Source organism: Pholis gunnellus, assembly GCF_910591455.1.
Source record: "Pholis gunnellus genome assembly, chromosome: 19".
NCBI lineage: Eukaryota > Metazoa > Chordata > Actinopteri > Perciformes > Pholidae > Pholis > Pholis gunnellus.
In genome coordinates, this window is record NC_136546.1 from 3,374,341 (window position 1) to 3,397,230 (window position 22,890).

The 22,890-nt window shown below is 43.8% G+C and overlaps 1 protein-coding gene across 2 annotated transcripts in view; it reads right to left on the reverse strand.

The window, feature by feature from the left end:
* Positions 1 to 786: 786 nt before the first annotated feature.
* The window catches only part of tnfrsf21 (tumor necrosis factor receptor superfamily, member 21), a 49,305-nt gene continuing 27,201 nt past the window's right edge, over positions 787 to 22,890 (reverse strand). For both annotated transcript variants that reach the window (XM_079180519.1, XM_079180520.1), the window contains exons 4-6: positions 14,288 to 14,553; positions 5,450 to 5,738; positions 787 to 3,173 (exon numbers count right to left, since the gene is read on the reverse strand). In XM_079180519.1, coding sequence (XP_079036645.1) covers positions 2,944 to 3,173; positions 5,450 to 5,738; positions 14,288 to 14,553 — 785 coding nt within the window. In that variant the 3' untranslated portion in view covers positions 787 to 2,943. The remainder of the gene's footprint in view (positions 3,174 to 5,449; positions 5,739 to 14,287; positions 14,554 to 22,890) is intronic.

The window sequence follows — 22,890 nt, forward strand, 5'->3', positions numbered from 1 at the left end:
CCATCTGGTGACCTGGTGCGGTCTGAACAAATTAGAGCTCAACGCTCTAAAGACAGTGGAGATGGTTGTGGATTTCAGGAAGAACGTCGCCCCACCTGCCCCCATCACCCTGTGTGACTCCCCCTGTCGACGCTGTGGAGTCCTTCCACTTCCTGAGCTCCATCATATCCCAGGACCTCAAGTGAGAGCTGAACATCAGCTCCATCACCCAGAAGGCTCAGCAGAGGATGTACTTCCTGGGGCAGCTGAAGAAATTCAACCTGCCAAAGACAATGATGGTGCACTTCTACACTGCCATCGTTGAGTCCATCCTCTGCTCCTCCATCACGGTCTGGTACCCTGCAGCCACTATCAAGGACAAGGTCAGACTGCAGCGCATCATCCACTCTGCTGAGAAGGTGATTGGCTGCAATCTGTCGTCCCTCCAGGACTTGTTCGCTTCAAGGACCCTGAAGCGAGCAAGAAGGATTGTAGCCGACCCCTCTCACCCTGGACACAAACTGTTCAAGCCCCTTCCATCTGGCAGGAGGCTGAGGTCCATCAGGACCAAGACCTCACGCCACATGAGAAGTTTTTTCCCATCTGCTGTGGGGCTCATCAACAAAGCCCGGGACCCTCACTGACTCTGTCATCCCCAGGACAATTTCCTTCCGCTACACTCCCCTGCACATCCCTTCTGTTTCTTTATTTAAATACACCTGACACTTTACATTACACTTACATTTTACTTGTTTATAGTACTGTTAACAATCTGAATGAGTGACAACCACACACACAGAGTTATGACAAATGCTTTGAGCTTTAATTGGTTGAATTTAAGAGGTTACATAGTAGTAAACATACTGGTTACACGCATTAATGAAATCATCCACTCGAGCCACATGTGTGTTTCACACCTCATCTGTCATGCTGTCAGACTTCCTTAGAAGATAAGAAGAAAAAAAAAGGAAAAAAGCTCACACCCTGCAGTTTGAGTCTCCACAGCGTCGTGGAGAGCAAGCTCACACATTCTCATCCCCAACATCACCATCATCATTTTCAACCTCTCACAATCCACAGCAACACAACCTTCATTCCCCTTCGCTCTGTCTGGAATACTTGAAATAGTCAGTCCGGGGTTAAGACCCCCTGCAACAGGCCAACCGGTGAGAGTTCACATCTAGCACCACGGGAGCTTCAATAGTAACTGGTTTGGTGAAAACAAAGTCCATCATTTGCTGCTCTCATGGCGCCTGCAAAATCCTCTCCAAACAGCGATGAGTTGTTTTTTTGGTGGTGCTTTTCACTTTTATTATTATTTTAAGAACTTGGAACTTTGAAGGAACTGAAAGAGCACATTATTTCTATCTCATTTCAATCAAGTAACACAAGTAGACTTCAAGTATGGAGTAATGCATAACTTACATCCCGGCCAGGTCATCATCATCAAGTCAAGCGAGGGGGGGGGGGGGGGGGGGGGATACATCTGAATGCCAGCGAAAACACCAGATACAATGAAGTCAAAATGATAACAAAGAGGTGCTACAATAACGTAATCAAACTAAATGTAGAAAACATGACAACAAAATAAAATGTTAGTTATGTGCATTTCAGAATAAAAGGAAAAATACAGTCAGCCTCAGTCTAGAAAATAGAATTAGTGCATCATTGTTAGATTTTAATATCCACTACATATCCGCAACATATCACACATGAAAAAAAAAGCACTGAAATACTCAGCCGTACATGAAGCTCCCAAATGTATCAAGAACACTTTATCAACGCTACATTTGTTGAGGCAAACAGGGCTAGCTAGCAGAGATCTGGATGTGCGTACTGGTAGAAGTGTTTATTCTATACTGTCCTTGAGTCCAACAGCGACAGAGCTTCCAAAGCGACGTATCTAAACCGTTTTTTAGATATATGGCTTTGGTTCCAGAGAAGCAAAGGCAGTGGCGGTAAACGCTGCTCCCTTCCTGTTCAGTTCATTGATAGTTTTGGACCCCTTTGTCCAAAAACATAAAGTTCAAAGGCAAAACCATAAATCATAATATTAGATTAGGCGAATATTACTAGACTAATGTAATATTGGATTACTTTGATGTTTTTTTAAATATGGCTTTGGTTCCAGAGCAGCAGGTCAGCCCTCTAATCTGACACTGCCCCCTGCTGGTCTGGTAGGTTACCAGCTAAAATGACCCACAGATGATTTTGCTCCAGGTACAGGCAAAAAACAAAAAGGGACCAGCTCCTCCAAATCATACCTGGGCAAAATATCTGTGAATGTGGTTTACAAGATTCCTAAACCCTTCAAAACCCTAAGAATAATACCAGTGCCATTTAGAGTTATAGCTTATGTATCATTGTCTGTGTGTCGTTTCCTTCATTGCAGTCATTTAGCAATAACCACCATGTTAAATTAGATTTATTCTTTGTTTTTGTTTCAACACTGAAATCATGTTAAAGGCAGGGGAAGCCAGGACGATTGGCACGACCGACAAAAAACACCAGTAAAACCTTAAAGGTGAAGGCATTGGCCAGTTGAGATGTAGAAACTAAGTTTGGCTGCCCTTGAGCCTATTGGCCTGGTCAAAATACCCCCTTGACACTACCTTAAACAAGGCTGTACACATAGTACATAAGTACTTCCTGGTGTGACACTCAGTGTGCTGTAGTCACATTGAGGGTTGACCCTGTATCTTGGTAGAGGATGGAGGTGTTTTGAAGGAATAGTGTGTACACACACAAGACAACTGAAGAGGAGGGTAAAGAGGAGTAAAGTACCAGCAAAGATTTGAATGAGTCATTGAGGGGAATAGATCACCACCTCATCTACAACACCTAGCTCAAATTATGTGACAATGTGAAATGTCAGACTCCATCAGATCTGAGGCATCCCTCCCACAGAGACACTCCTTGTTTTACTCCTGTGCCGATTCTCATCAGCGTGGTATTTTCCTTGCACTATAACAGGTCAGGGAGGTGGCTGTAGACTGAGTCAAGCAGTGTCTGGCTGGCCTCCTGACTCTTGACCCCCGCGATCTCAAACAGCTGGTCCAGCCGGTCCTCGGCAGCCGGGATCTCCTCGATGACGTGCAGCTCCTCCGGGTTCAGGATGTGCAGCATGTCGTCGAAGATGGGCTGCAGGTCGCAGGGGTCCAGACGCACCTGCCGGAGCACGGTGTCTTTCTTCTCTGGAGGGGAACCGGAGAGGGGGAACGGTTATTGGGATTAAAGCTAATCTAATCAATATATTCATATTAACAATGGATCATAAGACTACGTGAAAGGGGTTCACTTGTGGTGATAAACCCACGCTCAATTCTGTTGTCTACCTCAGCTCTACAAAGCATTTTAGCATCTTAGAGATCATTGTTTTGGTTTTACTGTTTTGGTTCATTCTCACAGCTCTGATTATGTTTTTGGCCAGGTCACACCAACATTTAAAAAAACAATTTGGGGCAAAAATCAATTCAGATGTAGTCAATCTGAACAGTGGATTTGCCTGCCTGGCCAATAGCAAGCTGCCGTTACAGCGTTGACCTTTGACTGAACTGACGGAGAGTCCAAGATGGAGGTTGCTATAGTAGCTTGTTAGCTTTGCTTGACCATCCACTTAGCCGTGTGGTCCCAAGTCAAGCCAGGAGTGGATGGTACAAATACATCTTTTGAATAGTCTGTGTGAACTTATTGTTACGTTGGTGACCCTGCAGACGAGCTGGATAACTGCCAGCTAGCAAACAGTAGGAACATGTGTGCAAAGTTCATCATGACTGTTAGCAGTTGGCATGAACTAATAGAAGTCAATAACAAACAATTATATACAATCGTCGGCCCTGATGAACCCCAGTCACACATCTATCACATCTACAGGGATCTCTAAAGTAAAACACGCTGGTTTGTATAAACATCCCATACACTGTGGCTACAGATTGCACTTTTCTTTTAGCACATAATTCAAATACAGCCTTATTGCTATTACAATATGAGACATGAGGAAATGCAAAGAAAATGGTTTTCTTAGCAACAACACCCGGAGGGACCACATGAGGGCAGTCAGCATCCACACGTCCACGTTTGAACCGCTGTCGCACAGTTCTCTATGAGTGCAAGACGCCTGAATGAGTGTGAAGATGGAAAGAAACGGCTGATACTCACACAGGCCACTGCTAACAGACCACAGTCTCTTCTCTGAGAACAATCACATGTCTTGGCTACCAGAAATGCCTTGTCGGGTAAAAAACATGTGGGACATGTGGGAGCGAGTCTCCAAAAAAACTCCAGGTCGCTTGATATGCTAACAGTGTCTGACACCTGAAGCATTTTAAAACACACTTCTTGGCCGGCCAAAATGTCGGCCACAGTTAATAAATGGAAATGCTCCATTAAGCAAGAGGTTGATGTGACAATAGAAGCCTATTAGTCTTCACTCAGTGAAGATGTAACAGAGACACAATGAAACTTTTCCACATCTTTTTGGTTCTGTCAGACATAAAACACAGACTTGCATCAGCATGGAACATTTGAAATCTGAAAATTATTTCTATTTCTATTCTATCTATGTGTAGCTGCTCCTGAACGCCAGGGGCCCTTTCATGAAGAAGGGCCCTGTGTCACAATCGTCACTATTTCAAGTTGTGTGCTTCTTATATTGCATATTCATAAATGAGTATGTTTTCACCACACAGTCAGAGCGGTAGTATTCTATCATGGAAACACTTTCTTAAAGTGGGAAGAATCTGTGGTTACTGCTAGCAACACAATCCCACTGACAACTCATCGAATACCGACGCTTGGCCTCACGCTTCAATTTATGACGCTCTAGATTCCCCTGTAGCATCAGGTTTGGACGTGTCATGATGTCTTTTCAAATTAAACTTCCGTGTTTCACAGAAAACGTACAGTTTCCACTCGTTGCATGAATACAGTGTCTTTTAAAAGATGAACTTTTAACGTAGGAACTACGTTTTTAGGTTTACTTACGCAACAAAACTACTTGGTTAGGTTCAGGAAAAGATCGTGGTTCGTGTTGAAATAAGTAAGTGCGTTGCGTAACCGGCGTTAGTAAAGTGTGGAAGTGACGTAACAAAAGTACGGTAAGATAAGTCAACATTAACTTTTTGGTTTCAAATGAGACACAGTTTGTTTGACCCATGCAACCTCGATGCTCGGACATTCACATTCTTTACACTACGTCAGTTGATCAGACCGTCTCGTAGTGAGGCGGAAGGGTGTAAATTGGAGTTAGTTCAAAGCCTGACGCGTCTCAAACAAGACGCTCCATTCCTCTTCATTGATGGTGATTTTGATGTAGGATGGAAGGGCACTTCACAAATGTTACAATCTCAGTTATAATTGCAGTCGTGGTTGATAAAGGTGTACTTTTTAAACTGTGCTAACAGTACAGTCATAACAAAAGAGCCGCCCTGGTTTCTGGGCACTGACACTGCTTCACGGATGACTCTCTCACCTTTGGTAATGAAGGAGCCGTTCCTGCTGAGGGCGGAGTCTTTGCTGGAGGTGGAGTCACAGCGGAGCAGGGGCTCCGATTCGTCGGGGAAGAAGCCCTTGGTGCGGTCCAGCGGCGACTGCTCCACGCCCATAACGCTGGCCCCGGCGACGCTACCGCCGCTGTTGCTGTTGCTGTTGCTGCCGCTGCCGCTGTTGCTGCCGACGCTGCTGGGAGACTCGAGCGGCTTGTGGATGGGACTGAGGCTTTGGCTTACATTCACTGAGGTCATCAGCTGGTTGATGTCAAACTGTAGATAGAAACAGAAAGATGGGAGGAGTGGAGAGTGAGGACAAGAGGAGAAAATAAACATGAGCGTGTGACGAACCAATAATCACACACGCAGATACGCAGGCTGGTATTTCCTGCCCACTGGGCACAATTCCACATCCTTGTCCTGTATCTCCTCATTTCTTCATCGCTGTCATTCTCAACTCTCTTTTCCTCTTTCTTTCTCTCCATCCTCACATCCTCCTTCTTTTAATGAGGATGTCGTCATTATTAAAAAAAAAGAGATGCCCCCGTTTTGTCTTTCTTCCTCTTCTAAATGTATCGCCTGTCTTTTGCAGTCAGGACTCTCACGCCGAGGTTTATACCAGTTATCAAGATGATTATACACACTATCAGCATTTTAAAAATCTATTTGAGGCTAAATCAATTCAGATGTAGTCAATCTGAACAGTGGATTTGCCTGCCTGGCCAATAGCAAGCTGCCGTTACAGCGTTGACCTTTGGCTGAACTGACGGAGAGTCCAAGATGGTGGATGCTATAGTAGCTTGTTAGCTTTGCTTCACCATCCACTTAGCCGTGTGGTCCCAAGTCAAGCCAGGAGTGGATGGTACAAATACATCTTTTGAATAGTTTGTGTGAACTTATGGTTCATCATGACTGTTAGCAGTTGGCATGAACTAATAGAAGTCAATAACAAACAATTATAATACAATCGTCGGCCCTGATGAACCTCAGTCTTTTTATGTCTTGGCTACCAGAAATGCCTTGTTGGGTAAAAACATGTGGGACATGTGGGAGCGAGTCTCCAAAAACACTCCAGGTCACTTGATATGCTAACAGTGTCTGACACCTGAAGCAGACACACTTGTTGCCTACACACTTGTTGCCTACACACTTGTTGCCTGCCAAAATGTCGGCCACAGTTAAGAAATGGAAATGCTAAGCTGGGCGAGTCCCCAGTCATGTCCCAAGTTAAGACAGGCAAGTCCCAAGCTAATCTCAAGTCAAGTCCCAAGTCAAGATAAGCTAGAACCGAATCAAGTCCCAAGTTAAGACAGGCAAGTCCAGAGGCAGGCCTCAAGTCCCTAAACTTTCGAATTCAAGTCATAATGCGCTCTTTACCAAATGTAATGCCATTTTACGGAATAAAAATATATTCAATTTACAAACATCATGAATGCTTTTTTGAATTTTGTATTCATTTGTTAAAACAAGCGCGACTGAACTTAATCATCATTCAAAAAAAGACTTGTCATCTTTTCTTCTTTATATTTCTCAGCACGTTTTTATCTGTTTAGCTCCGCATCCTTTCATATTTGTGCACTCATCTATTCTTCTAACTCTTTCTTTGTAGTTCAACGTTTCTTTCTTTCATTCCATCTATTCCTCCTCCATCATTATTCTTCCTCCCTCATCTTTTCGTCCCCCTCTTTTTTCTCTCCCTTTGTCCCATTTTGTTTCAGTTTCCCTCCCTATTGCTGCGTCAGCCTCTCTTTTCCTCTCTCCTTCCTCTCTTGTTGCAACCCCTCCTCTCCCCCGCTCTCTCTCTCTCTCTCTCTCTCTCTCTCTCTCTCTCTCTCTTTGGTGTGGTAATGAACCTGCGGTCTGAACCAGTAGCGACTGGTTTGCGGATGAGATCATGAGAGCACGTCTCGGTTCCCTCAGCGTGAGCCCAGTCTGCCCTAAAGGTCGCAGCAGCAGCGGAGGTCAAACACTGGAAATGGAAAACGGAACCAACAAAGAAAAATAAATGTTCTTTCCTCATGATGATAAATCCGTCTTCATGTTGTGGAGGATTCAACCTGTTATGATGGATTTCTGCCCAGCTCAACACCAGGCCTGAATCACCAGTTCTCTTTCTCTGGTGTTTATTCTTTCTTTACTCCATAATGTCTGGGTCACTGGGCTGCAGCGTGACACAACTTACGTGATTGTGACGGAACAAACAAGCTGTGTCCAGCTCACAAAGGCGTGCATACATACATACACAGACACGTACCCACAATGTCTGCCTTCTAGTTTCTCGCCACAGACGAAGGTGAAAGGGTAATAGTACTCCCAGAAGACGTTGACTGAGTGTGCGTGGACCTTTCTAGTGACACATTTCACATTCATCCAGTGCAGAATATTCATCTGCCCTGTATAACTCCAGTTTCTCTTGACTACTAGAAACTATAGCCGAGCTGACCACACTACTGCTACTACAGCTGGATCAGGTGCTATTGTGCACCCAATGCATTCACCCAAAAAGACCAGTTTAAACCATAACCATTAAGAGTGTACGTCAGCATCATGACGTCACCCATTAGTTTGTGGACTGCCGTTTTGAAGCATCATGCTGTATTGAAGAAGACTTGAAACTAGAGATTGAGACCATAAACTCATGTTTACAATGTTTACTGAGGTAATAAATCAAGAGAGAAGTAGAGTCATTTTCTCATAGACGTCTATACAACCAGAGGAGTCGCTGGTCAGTAGAAAGAATGTAAGGTTTAAGACACTTCCACATTGACTTCACTCGGCAAAACCGGAGGTTGCCGAGTGGTTAAACATCAAGGAATAAAGATGAATAAAGCACTTTTTAAAGCTGACATGTCCTCTCTATTAGGGTGGAGGTAGAAGTAGGGCTGGTTATTGTTTAAAAAAATGACGACGCCATTAGCTGCCAGCCGCCCACTCATAAATCCCTGTTTACAGAGCCGTGTGCCGGCAGTCTATCCCGGCTGTATGGGTTGTAGCTTATGCAGTAGTCAGTCAATGGCAATTGTGGTGATTCGCTGCGAGCAAAAGCATACAGAATGTCAAGAGGAGATTTGATACTACTTGGTACTGGGTTATATGGATACCCGAGATAGAAGTTTTTTTTTGGTTTGTTGTTTTTCTGATGCTTTGCAATAAGGTTTGTGTCGCTCAGCAATTGGCGTGCAAATAACACAAGAATTTGTAAGTCATTTAGCGTGCAATAACTGCGGCATACATGTCACGTAGTCTGTACTGACTGCAATGTAAACACATGAGCGGGAAAATGCTACGCTCAGAGCCAAAGTGAAAAAGACGACATATGGTGGATTAGACAAAGCAAACACAGGACTTTCAACCAGGAGACTGGTCCCAAAGTCAGTGATGCCACATTGTTTTTCGCTTATCTTACTTTACATGCTTACTTTTAGCCCAACCATGATGTTTTCTCCCATGTTTGTTGCCAAAACCCAACTGCGACAGATTCACAGAAACAACGTGGTGTCCAATGACATGCAAAAAGCCTAAAACGCGTCCTTAAAGCCCTGCACACCACCAGTGACAAACTCTGACCCGTTCACCCCTCTGCCCACCCAGGTAGAGCACTTTGCGTACGTATGCCACTCTGTCTGAGGGCCTCTCACACCGCATGGAATCTGGTTTCCTCACGCTGGCAGCCTTGAGCGGCTCTTTGCCGAGCTACCGAGGACGGAGCTGGAGCGCTGAGGGGTCACTGCGAGGAAGAACGGCACCGCTGTTCCAGAAAGCTCCCAGGCTGCCGTGTGTGTGTGTGTGTGTGTGTGTGTGTGTGTGTGTGTGTGTGTGTGTGAGTGAGTGAGAGAGAGAAAAAGATCAGCCTGAGTTGCTGACTGCTCCTGTCAGCACAACACAATGCCTTGCTGGGGACAGGGACTTCAATGCACACGCACATGCACACACACACACACACACACACACACACACACACACACACACACACACACACACACACATATACAGACTGAGCCAGCCAGCCTCACTGTTAGAGTTGGCAGAGTGCTGCAGAGTGAAGGGCACAGGGGACAGACACACATTCACACACGCGCACACACACACATACACACACACTAGAGATGTGTTGATTAATGAGATCCAAAAAAAAGTATCTCACTCAGCTGTAATTACTCTAAACAGATGAGCTATTAACTAAGATGTACTGTAGCTAAGTCGGGAACTTGTCCCGACACAGCATCAACCCCACTTTTAGAGAATCTATGATGTCACCGTACATTCAGCCTTTACCACTAATTCATCTAGGACATTGTAAGTACATCTTCAAACGGATAAGCCCTCTCCCAGACTGCATTAGTGCATATTAAAATGTCTAACATACTCACAAACACGTGCAGATAATCTCTCTGAATTACTTTTAAAAGAATCAATGCAGTTTCTGGGAATTTTGTCCTTTTTTTGTCCTTTTCTCCAGAAAGTAATGGATGTGGTTTCATTTCATCCTCTTATGGGGCTGTTTATGTAAGGGACTGAAAGGCGTCTAATAGGACCCGAGTCATAAACACCCAATTATGGAAGAAATTGCACTTGATTGTGCATCATTGTGGCAGGAAGGGATAATGACTCCTGTGTGTTGTAGTTTGTTGTGAATTCCCCTCTCAGAGAAAGAGAAGGAGGTGTATCACTCCCTGCTTGTGTGTTGTGTGTATCCGTGTGTCCTGTGAATAATGTACTCATTGAAAACCAAACTCACTTCCTAGCTCCACGCTCTCGTGTCACTTTACTTGTTTTTTTTTTGCGATTGAGACCATAAACTCATGTTTTTTACAGTGAGGGAATAAATCCAGAGATTTTCTCATAGACTTCTATACAATCCCACTTCTTTTTAGCAACCGATGGGGGTCGCCCTCTGCTGGACATTAGAAGGAATGCATGTTTAAGGCTTCACTTTTTCACTTTTCAGACCTGGAGGTTGCTGACGGTCACTCCCCACTTCCGGCTGTGCTAAACTCCGGATTTGACGAGAAACACCAAAAAAACATCACGACTATACATTTGATACATTCTCATAATAATCCAATGACTTGGCTGATGTTTTAAAATAACGGTAGTGAGACGGATCATGAAGGCAGCTTTGACCCATTCGCTTCAACAGCAAATATGATATTTTCTATCGCTGTTCTTGTGGCGGTCGATTATTTCTTCACACTTTTAAATCTTTTTCTGGTATTTTGAAGGACTTACACGAAGAATTTTGACTTTATGTTGTTCATAAACCGAAAAGACTGAACAGCAAAGCCCTTTGATGAGTCATTGTTTTTCACTCGGTCTGCTGCCGTCTCTAACATGATGCTTTCATTAGCCGCACTCAGAAGACTTATCGAAGGCAAACAGCATGGCTTCTCTTTAATCACTTATTTGTACGTACTGATCACACTAGAAAAGCAAGCAGGCAGCTTTTAAACATTTAATTATCGCATGAATAAAGCGCGTGTTGTTTTTACTTGACAAGAAGTCCACTATAATCTAAAAGTTATTTGTATACAGAGACTAAGATTAGTCAACTTCCTGTCAACTATTCGGAATACATTTGGTTGCTTCCCAAGTGTAAAATGAGTCTTCTTGTCACATACACGACACAAGATAGCAGTGCTATTGGTACTGGGTAAACATTTGGGATACAGGTCAGTATAATTGTGGGGACTGCACATACTCAAGGTTTTATTTTGGATCCGTCTGCTTTGCAACCTCACTTCCTCAGCAGATGCCTCATGGTTCCCAGTGACGGGGGAACAGACGTGAGAGTGAGCAGAAAGGGAATCACATCTATTGCTCTACGGTCTGCAGCAGCAGAGATAACAATAGAAACATCCATCAACCAGCTGACACTCAGTTGTTCCAATGGGAATACCATCGATACAGTGAATGGGATGTTTTCTTTCTACTCTGTGAAATGATGGTACCAAGGACTGAATGAGGTACCAGGTCCAGATCGGTCAGAGCAGTTGTGGCAGTCCCTGAGTACTTGCTGCCATTTCTATATTCCTAATAGGGAAACCCCCCCTTCTTGTGGACCATTTCAGAAAAATAGATTGTACGCTAGTAAGTGGTGTGAGACAAATCGTTTTTAATCCCCTCTGAAATGTGTCACGATGTACACAAATGTGGTTTGTCAATTTAAATGATACATTTGCACGTCAGGAATGTATGCGACTGTGAACAGACGGGAGTAGAAAGACTGCACACCCAGAATGCATCTCTCTCTCTCTCTCTCTCTCTCTCTCTCTCTCTCTCTCTCTCTCTCTCTCTCTCTCTCTCTCTCTCTCTCTCTCTCTCTCTCTCTCTCTCTCTCTCTCTCTCTCTCTCTCTCTCTCTCTAGCTGAAGCTACAGTGTGTTTCATACTTGAATGAACAAACACCAACAATGAGGTCTTGCTCGTTCTCTCCCTTCGTGACGGTTTGTTTCTCTAAGTAAATATGTGTGTGTTTGGGAACTGGTTCACAGACTACTTCCTGATTGGCTGATCTGGGGAATCAGTACTCTCATTCAGTCATGCCAAAAAACCTCGGTTTGCAATCAGTACTTGTCATTTATTCGGTATTTTCAGTTAAATTAGGCAAATAACCAGAAAATCGCCTGAACATTACGTCCACATGTACTGTAATAGTTCAATGGGTCATTCCAAAAACCACGGGCAGTAATGTGACGCTATAACAGCCCTCGCTCTTCTGGGAAGGCTTTTCAAATCAGATTTTGGAAGCCGATGTAGGGTGATGAGGCCCGGCTCTTAGTCAGTGTTCTCGCTCATTCCAAAGGTGTTGGATGGAGTTGGCTTGGTGCATGTGAGCATTGTGACAAACACAAACCATTAGAAACAGCCCCAGACCACACAAGACACACCGTCTTGTGTGAGACACATGGGGTGTCCACATACTATTGGCCATACTGTGTTTCTGTCCGTCTTAAATCAAGTTGATTAAACATGAATATTGTTCCAACAGCGCTGCTCCAACTTCCTGTGGGCCCTAATCACCATGCCCCCCCCCCCCCCCCCTCGCCAGACATTTTCATTATCTGCTATCTTATCCAAAGAGAGAAAAAATATCGCCGGAGATGATCTGCTCATTATTAAGCTGCGATGAAAGGACAAATTACAACGGATGACTAAAGAGCTGAGACACTGAGACAGCTGGAGCTTTTTCAAAACAAGGCTGTGACTGTGCATCGCTGACCGTGGACAGTGCCGTCAAGGACACCAAGATATGAATCACTGGAAAGTTAACAGAGTAAGAAGTAAGTAAATGGTGATGAAGGATTTGGTGTATCCCCTTTGTTTATGGCTTTTTGTTTGTGTGTGTGTGTGTGTGTGTGTGTTCTGAGCAGATTACAGTACGAGGCTGATACCAGACGGCCCATGACTGAGGTTGGACATGTGAGTTGTGTAATCAATAGCAGTCATCCTGCTACACGCATGCACCAGGCTGCATCATGTCAACACATGTGTGCAGGAGGAAGACAAGTACGAGATTTGTGTTTGTGAAACTAGCTCGTCCCCTGTAGAGGCAATCAATAGAGGAGGCAAGTCTAAACGTTGGTGGTTTGTGTGGTCAAACACTATCACTGATCAACCAAAGTAATCAACCTTTACTTTTAGTTTGGAGCATAGAAATAGAATGAGAGTAGAGCGGATGTGGTCAGAGCTGCGGACTCATTTATGTGTGCTATTGCAAAGAACTGTGACGTACTAACTTCAACATTAACTTCCGCATAAACTGACCTACGGTCGCGAAGCGTGGAGAGTCCTGATGTGCGCCATCTCCGTGGCCTTGCTGCTAGAAAGGAATTGAAGACTGCTGGATTAAATTGCTTCATATTTTTACGGTAGACGGTCGGCCAAAATGGAGTTCTCAAAGCACTTTCCAGTCAAATATAAAGCCATGCATTCAAAATGAAACCAAACTGTTTACATGTGGAAACTATGTAATTATCTCCGCAAGAGGATCATGCGATCGGTTGCATATGTGTGTGTGTGCGTCCCTGAGTGAATGTGTGCAACTATGTGTCTGTCCACGGCTAATCTCGCATTCTGCTGCAGCAAACTGTATAATATTTTGGGTGGCCAAGTTATGGCTGCATGCTGTCGGACCTCTCGTGGTTGCGGCGACTCACACTTTCTCAAAACACCTTTTGTTATCGCCTGCCTGCTGACTCCTCACTCACTCCTCTTAACGGTAAGGGCCGCTACTGATAACACATCAGAGGGTAGTCGCCGACCCCCGTCTGCTGTTTAGTGCCCAGAGTGTCTTGGACGGTGTGTTTGGCTAACTAACGGTACACATGTTCACGAGAAATGTAGTGTATCTCAATAAACGGACTGATAACAGAAAAAAACTGATTCAAATGTCCCATTGGGCTGTCCATTCTGTCCTCAAACAGACATAAAGTCACACCACTTCCTCCCTCACGACCTCACTCATCCCAACACTCATTTTCCATGACTCTGTAGTTTTTGCAGAGAGAGCGGCTGCAACACTTAGTGTAATCACTGCTTCAACATCAAATCATTCTCCCAATGTGCGCCGTTGCTTTAAAGTGAGGAATGCAGCTAAACCACAGGGACTGGCTCCAGCGGGACACGCAGCTTTCCTCACAGATTAGATTTCAGTTGGAGGGAGATGCAAAGAACAGCGTGTACTACAGCTTGTGCCAGCGATGTTGACGGAGCTGAAGATGGAGAAGATGTGTACACAGGGAGAGGTCAAAGATATTCCCCTGCCACACTTCTGAAAACAGGCTGGTTCAAAACAGTCTTGCCCACACATCCATCCGGCCTTACCTGTGGGTTGTCCTCCATGACACAGCGGATCTTCTCCACCACGTCGATGCGGCGCTGTCTGTGCAGGGCATTGATCAGCTTGGCCAGGTTGGCGTCGCCATCCCGGATGGTCCAGTGCTGCAGCGCGGCGTACGCCCGCTCGTGATCCGACGAGTAGCCGTTTGAGAAGGCGGCCACCTCCCTCTCCGTGGCATTGGCCAGCGACTGATAGATGTCGATCCACTGGGTGCCCACCTGGGCCGCCACCAGCTTCAGGATATCCACTCCTGAGCAGAGAAAGAAAAGGTAGAGGACGCAGGCTTAAAAAGTTGACCACATTTGGGTTCTTTTCCAGGGTTTTCAAATGGAAACTCAGGCCCAATCCCAACGTCCCCCCTAAAGCCTCAAACCCTGAACCCTCAAGGACTCACTGACGTCACCTGGTGAGTGGGTGAGTGTGAGAGACTGTGAGGGCTTGAGATGGTGTAAATATGAACGGGACAGCGCTTTGCTTTGTACTCCCTGATTTGAACGTCTTCAGGCTCTTTCCTCACAAGATGAGAATTAACTTCATTTAATCTATTTACTGGTTTTTGTCAAAACAGCTTCAATGACAAAATCAAATATTTGATGAATAAATTAATAAATATTTTCTGATTTCCTGTTTATTTTGTGTTCCATCTTTAATCCTTAATGTTTCTGAGTAAATGTAATACTCCAGGCTGAACACACGTGAGCCGTCCTCAGCCGTCACTGGTTACTCCGTGTTTAACGTCACATTGCAATGATTTGTGGGTAATTCCCGGTACATTGACTATAAGGACGAATATATACTGTATATGTAGCAGCGTCTCCATGCGTAAACCTACATCGGGTCACGTGGGGAAAAGTTTTCAGACCCTACTTCAACCAAAATGTTGGGATTTGAAAACATGAAGGAACATTGGGAAATTATAGAATGATTAAAAAAACTCACAAAAACCCCCATTATAATAATAAAGCCGCCCTTTAAGGTTGAAAGAAGAAAGGCTTGTGATCATTTGTTGAACCACTATTCAGTATAAAAAAATGAGACTCAGATGATTGCTGGATTTGCTCTTAATTGAAGAATGTAGCTGTACGCTGTGCTAACTAACAGGATGCAGCAGCAAACAATTGCCTCATTTCTAACTAATGGAGCCCTCATGCTATGCGCCACACAATACACCATTGTTCTCTTTCTGTCAATTACACTGAACTTCCATAAGGCGTGTGAATGAGAGTGTGTCTGGAATCACACTGTCTCAGCTTGTGCAACTAGTGTGTCATCTCTTTAGTCCCGTGCTCTGTAGTGTGTGGAGGACTGCATGTTTCAGCACCACAGTTTTGCTGGATTTATTTGACTATATGCATTGTCCATTAATGACGAAGCATCCCATCATGCGCGTATTCATGTATCTACAATCTGCAGTTAGTGTATTTGTAGCCCTCATCGGTGTTGAGCTTCATGTAACATTTTATTTCACTTGATAAATGTTGCATTGTTACGTGAATATGCGTTTTTTACAGAAATCAAATAACCCGTAGCTGAGGTTATTAGGAGCTGGTTCAACTGTAGTAGGACAGCACTGAAGGCCCAGGAATAAAATACCACTGACATACAGCATATCTTATTGCACTTGGACACATTGTTTTCATTTGCTGCCATAATGAGGTCACACTAAACTTTGCTTTCTGACCAAATGCCGTAATATAAACAAATAATAACCGTAGCTGTGTTTCAGCTGTAGGACAGCAGTGAAGGTATAAAACGCACGGCCCGCCACTGGCACCAGGTAAGACTGCATTCAGTACTTGAAAGAATCTGGCGATCCGATACGTATCATGATAGCGGGGTTATGATTAACTATATTGCGATAGAAAAACTGTCCTAGAAAATCTTGGAAGCCACTGGCTATTGTTCGGACAGCGATCAGCCTCTGGGGTCAAGGAACGTGTTTAAAACCAATGAATAGATGTTTATAGATTATCTAAAAAATGGGAAAAAAGGTTTACTTTTGTTACGACGGATCTGATCACTGTAACATCCAACATCAAACATTATCTGTGCAATGTGAGCAAATGAATTACCATTAATCAGTAAAATATATATATATATATAATAAATACAAAATGTAAATGCAAAACGTTGGCTTAAATGATTACAATGAGCTTTTTTCTTTTTTCTCCTGTTGTCGTTGTGCTAACGTTAGTTTGCTAACAATATTAGCATAGCTAGCATATGTTCGCGAAACCTTAACAAACTCAAAAGGTTAGAGAAGTTGTTTGCTGCTTAACGTTACATTACACATTACACAAGTTTACAAGTTGCAGTCACATCGAAATATGAAGGTTTTATTGTTTGCCTTAGTGTTATTGATGTGGGTTATGTAATGGACGCGATACATTGCATTAAATATATGCTCAGTAGTCTACTTTATTAATTACCAATAAGCATGATGAAACAATATGCTGTGCAATACAATACAGTGGCATGTAAACACTATGTATTGATAAGGAAGGGAAACGTTTGTCTAATTTAACACCCATGTGATATTTTTTTACTATAGTGCTAATGGAGCCTGAAGTTCTGCAGTAAGACACTATTAGGAGGACTTTGCACTTGGGTTGAGTTTTTCTCTTTATTCGTTGTTAGTTCAACGTCTTTAAATAAAGTTGGTCATTTTTTTAGGTATCTGATTACTGGTGCAAGTTGCCATGGAAATCCTGCGCTATTTTAGCAAGTTATTGTTGCAGAATGTGTTGGAAAGGACTTTTCTGTTCATCTTACTGTAAGTGTGTCACAGTAAATTCATGCATCTCACATACCTTCACACTTGCCATTCACGATCTCTCTCGTGACACACACACACATACACACATCACCACGTTTCTCTTGGAGCTGTGACTACTGATTGTCCTCCAGCAGGCCCCCCCCCCCCCCCCTCAGACGCTCTGCTCCCTGTTTGGGCACTCTCTGCTCCACTTCCTCGCTGACTGTTGCGTGACTCGACAATAACTTGGCTGGCAATATAAATGCTGACTCGTGTGTTTGTCAAGCAAAAAGGTAGCGCCTCGGATGTTTTGTGTGACACTGTGCGTGCATGCATAAGCCACGGTTTGCCGTCTTGGTTCGGGACCGCAGAGCCTCCGTGTTATTGTTTTATATTCCTAATAAAGTACTGTAGCAAACCTTTTTGAATATTCCGCACAACGTGATTGGTTGATGCCTGTAATTGCAGTAGGAAAGCTCAGACAAATGGTCAATTTCTTAAATTCTTTCTGGTTCTGTAAATTCACTGAAGCCTCCTGCTGCGTACTACGTGGCGCTACACTTCCAGAGCATCGGCACAGAATTAATGCCATGCCACCACTTTTGATAAGTATCAGGTTGATCCCTGATTAATGTCTGCTGGGGCAAAACATGCTAAGTGTATAAATCCAGGATGATTCAGAGAGATTAAATGGATGTAAGCCAGTAGTGGTAATTCATGGCTCGACAGAAACAGAAACACATTGCCTGTACATGGATATACACACACAGAGAAGCACACATAGGCTGAGAGAGAAGTTACTCAATGAACATCATGCTGTATTGAAGAAGACTTGAAACTAGAGATTGAGACCATAAACTCATGTTTACAATGTTTACTGAGGGAAGAAATCAAGAGAGAAGTAGAGTCATTTTCTCATAGACTTCTACGCAATCAGACTTCTTTTTGCAACCAGTTAAATTGCCCCCTGATGGCCATTAGAGAGAATGCAGGTTTAAGGCCCTGCCATCACTTTTCAGAACTGGTGGTTGCTTCCGTGCCACTATACAGGTGGTATTACATGAAAAGTGGCACTGCATAAGAAGAGGAATCACTCCCGTTACTCTGGCCCAATGGCGTTGGCACCCATTTAGACAATACCCCGACATGCCACACACACTACAACTCCACCGTTTACACTCATTCTCCTCTTCTCGACCTTTGATCCCAACTTGAACCCTCATCACTACATGGTTAGCTTCAACATTTAACCTAAACCTAATCCTATTTTTAACCCTCAACCCAAGTCATAATCCTAAACTAACCTGACGACTAACCCTTACCTTGAAAGTAAATTACCCTAAACCAGAGCCCCGGTCTTTAACTGACCCTTTGTAGGACTTCAAACCAACTTAATTTTATCTCATTTTGCAAAGTGTCCTCACTCAAAATTGCTTAAATACTCAAAGGTGTTGAAGAACACACACACACACACACACACACACACACAATCCCCTCCTCCAGCTCAAGATTAATGAACTCTCACGAACCGTGGAGGGACCCAGAGGACCTCGCGTGCCGGCCTTCTTGGCCGGGAGCCTGTCGACTTCGCTCGCCATAACACACGGCGACAGAGGAGAACCCCCCCCGCTCTGCATGCCTCGCTGCCACTGCGAGCTGAGCACATTTAAATGACCTATATAAGTCTCGTGATGATTCAGTGCGTCGGCCTGCGGATGTGTTTATGTGTTTGCAGAGGGAATTATCCGTGTGTATTAGCGTGTGCACTCCTCAGCAGAAAAAAAACTGTCAAACAGCTGCTTGTTGCTGGTATTTATTCAAACTGACGTGTTTTATCACAATGTCATATGAAGCAGGATACCGCTGCCTGGAGGGGACACACTGCGAGCTGTCCTGAGGGTGCGCTACACGACGCGAGTGTCATTTTTGCACACGGCACAGAATGAGACACTGGTGTTACTTTCCAACACAACAAATGTTAACGAAAAACAAAGTGTTGTGTCCTAACCTGATCAGTTGAAAATGACTCATCTTGTTTGGCAGTGCAGGTGATAAGGACTTCTGCTGTGACACCACTTGATTAGCGTTTTCCATCTGTCCATTAAAACTAAAGAGTAAAGCGTCTTTTTTTGCAGCACCAAACATAGGCAAGCAGTAGTCTTCTTCACATATATATATCTATATATATTAATATATAGATATATATATATACAGTATATCATAAACACTGAACTATAATGACTGAAAAGCTACTCAAACAGTATAACGACGCTTTCAATTTCCCGGATCATGTATCGACGCGCTACGTCTGGCTTTGGAGAGGCCAACAAGAAGGCATGGGGCTCTGCCGGTGGTCAACAGATCAGAAACGCACTTGTTTTTGGCTGACCTCCAGACTGAGGTTACAGCTACAGTCTTGTGTAGGCCTACATTCTAAACATAGATACAGGCATGACAGGACGCGTGCTGAGTGAAGAACGGAATCTACAGACGTAGTTAGGATTTCATTCGTTAAGATAAGATAGGACGTCTGAGTTAGGACAGGACACATTGATGAGTTTCAGAATTGCTTCCGTAATAGGAAGATAGGATAGTTTTCTTTGATGACTACAATGACAATGACACAGCATTCTGAACACATCCAATTTTCTTCCGTTTCTTTATAACAGCAGCGGTGGCTTATGGGTGCTGCAGCATAAGTGTCCAACACATCGTAAAAATTAAACACGCGAATAACGTGAATAAAAAATAAGAACCTATGGATCCAACAAGTCGTCTCACTCCAGCGCCTTCTTACTGCGTGTAACATGATGTAAAGCAGGGCGCCGTGTGCATCCTCACAAATACCATTCTGTTTATCACATCACATAGTCCGCTCACATTTCTTCCACTTTCGGAACACACAACATTAAATTGGTGAAACGTGTGTGTGTGTGTGTGTGTGTGTGTGTGTGTGTGTGTGTGCTTTGTGGGATCATAACAAGTGCGGTATACCTCCAACCAGGCAACAGCCCGCCCCAAACTGTGCTCTTCACAATCAAACCCAGGCTGAACCGAGGGCAGGCTACCTCGGCCCACCCTAGTGCTGCACAGCGCAGTATATTCTAACATGTGGCTCCCCGCTAGGCTTGGATGTGGAACTTGGCATTATTAGCGGTGTGGATGTTTAACGAGGGAGGATGGTGGGCAGGTAGAATGTTGTTTTCCTTCATGTTTTCCTCCACAGTCTGAATCTGACTTTGGCAATATACAGTATGTTGTGAATGGTACGCCTTGTGAACACACCAAGCGCAACCTGGCTCTATCTGAGGTTCTCTCAAAAGGACCAATATGGTTTTTTCCATGTTTATGGTTCAAAGTGAATTCACTAAACATTACATTAACATTCTCCAAAGAAGACCATGAAGTCTTGGATTGATGTGCTACCTTCAAGACTGCCACTGGTTTCAATTCAATTGTACTGAGGTGTAAAAATCAACTTTTAAAACTTTAAATAAAAGATATAATTTCAAGTAATTGCTGTATCTTTACCTTGTATTCATGAGAATTCGAGGCTAATCTGAAGCAAAAATGAAACAAATTCCAGTTATGTACACCTTTACTTACTATTTAACTTCTAGTTTTTAACAATCTAATACCTTTTTAGCAGCAGATTCTCAAGTTTCTGATTCCTCCACCAACAACAAGGGCTATCGAAACAGTTCCTGCTTGCAATTGCATTACCAAGCAAGTAACTTTGACCAAGAACAAAGGGACGATAAAATGTTTACTGTATTGGATTCCAATCTCATACCGAAAAAAGGTAAAACCACCATTATGTGCCATTAAAGGTTCAATTTGCTTCAGGCCAATCTGTTTATATCTGTTCTGTGCAGCCACGCTCAAAGGCGCTGCGAAACGCTTGCGGTCATAGCCTCCTCTTGGGTGCGGCGTCTTATCGCCTCCTCGCTCTCACTCCAAATAATGTGTCTTGACGAGATAAATAAATGGGGATAGGGGAGCACACTTCTGGACTTCTCTCCCTGAAGGCCTTCGCGGGGGCAGACTTTGGTTGTACAAACAATTTAAGACGGATCAAATCCTGCTTTTTTCTCCTCTGCACACCTGGCCGATCAATGATTAAAGTGGCCATGATCATCTTATTGCAAAATAGCTACATAAAAACACCATAAGTAACCAAATGACACAGTTGTTTGAGGACAAAAAAAAATGTAGGACCACAGGGTATAAAAGCGAGGTCAGCTTACTGTAGCCTCAAGCTAACCTTTGTACGACATTCTTGTGATTCCCTTTTGTTTCATTGGACTGCTGCGCCCCTTGTTCCAGATAAATAAATAGGTTGTTCAGATCCTGCGCAATACAAATCTGGCGCGTGGCCCTGGCCGTGCGGTGGAGGACTAGCAGTTTTCACTACTTCCTGACCCGGCTCAGAGCAAACGCCAAGTCCTGTATGTGTGTGATCTGTGCTTTGACGTTTCCCTTTCTGTTTTTCCTTTGTTGCCTGAGAGTTTTAACTGCGCTAGTAAAGGGGCATTACAACCTTCAAGGGGAGCCAGCCACGCACCTTGGAAGGATTAAGAAGCTCTTTTGTTTTATGCTCCAGAGAGTAAACAGCGGTGTAAAATGGCTATTTGAGTTGCATGTGCATACATACATCTCCACGTAAATGCATTCACATGGGCGCAGAATAACTCATTCAATTGGGAGAAAAAACGTGACACACACACACACACACACACACTGAAATGTACAAAAGTCAGTTTAAAAACGGGTCTTTAAATGCCATGAAGGCTTCAGCACTGATCCTTACACAGCAATGGGTTTCAGCTCGACATGTTTCCACAATCATTGACTCATAGTGGCAGCCTGGAGGAACAAATACTGAGTCTTTCCCAGGAAAAATCCTCTGGGTTACACATTTCTCTCAACAACAACTGTACTAAGCATGAGGTGATGAGCATATCATTATCTTTGTCTGTGTATTTGAGCTGTGGGTTTGATCTCATTATTTAAAAAAAAAAGACAAGTAAAGTTGTGGGCCGGGAAACCAAAACAATGAGCTGAGAGATGCTAAAACGCGATGTTGAGCAGAGAGGAACTGCAGAGTTGAGTGATAATTCTCTGTGGGTTGATCCCTTTCAAATATAGTCATTTTCTCCACTGTTAAGATAAGAATAATCAGTGCAGCTTTAAGAGAAAGTAGTTCTTCTGGCATTTGTATTCAACATACAGAAACTTAAGTTACGCATAGAGCACAGTCCATAGGTTGGCGGAAACCTGCACTTTATCTCTTATGGTGCAAGAAGTTTCTTCAACGTTACTTGTCTCTTTTTACATCCATACCTCTCTTTGTCAGGCATCTCCAGTATCTGGGCTAACAGGGGCTGCTAGGTAACGACCAGGAAACCCCAGTGTGGTTAGCCAGCAACATCACAATACAACATTTCCCACTTCCAACATAAACACACACCAGTGTTGCACCATTTCTCTCACTCTCTGTTCATTTCCTTCTGTCTATATATCTCTCTTTGTCGTCCTGTAAGAGACCCGCTTGACCCACTAATGTGCCTTGCCAACCAAACAACAACCCTGATGCAGCTGAAACCAGATTATTCCAGTTCTCTGTGGCCAGGCACTGAGGGAGCAGAGAGAGGGTGGCGGGTGGCTCGGCTTTAACACACACACACACACACACACACACACACACACACACACACACACTCACATACAGAGTTTCAAAATGGAGAGTCGAGTGTCTCAGGCAGGAGGTGTCCCCTGGGTCTGGGTCTTTCTCTCTGATTGAAATCAAGAGCTCAGCTGTGGGACAACATG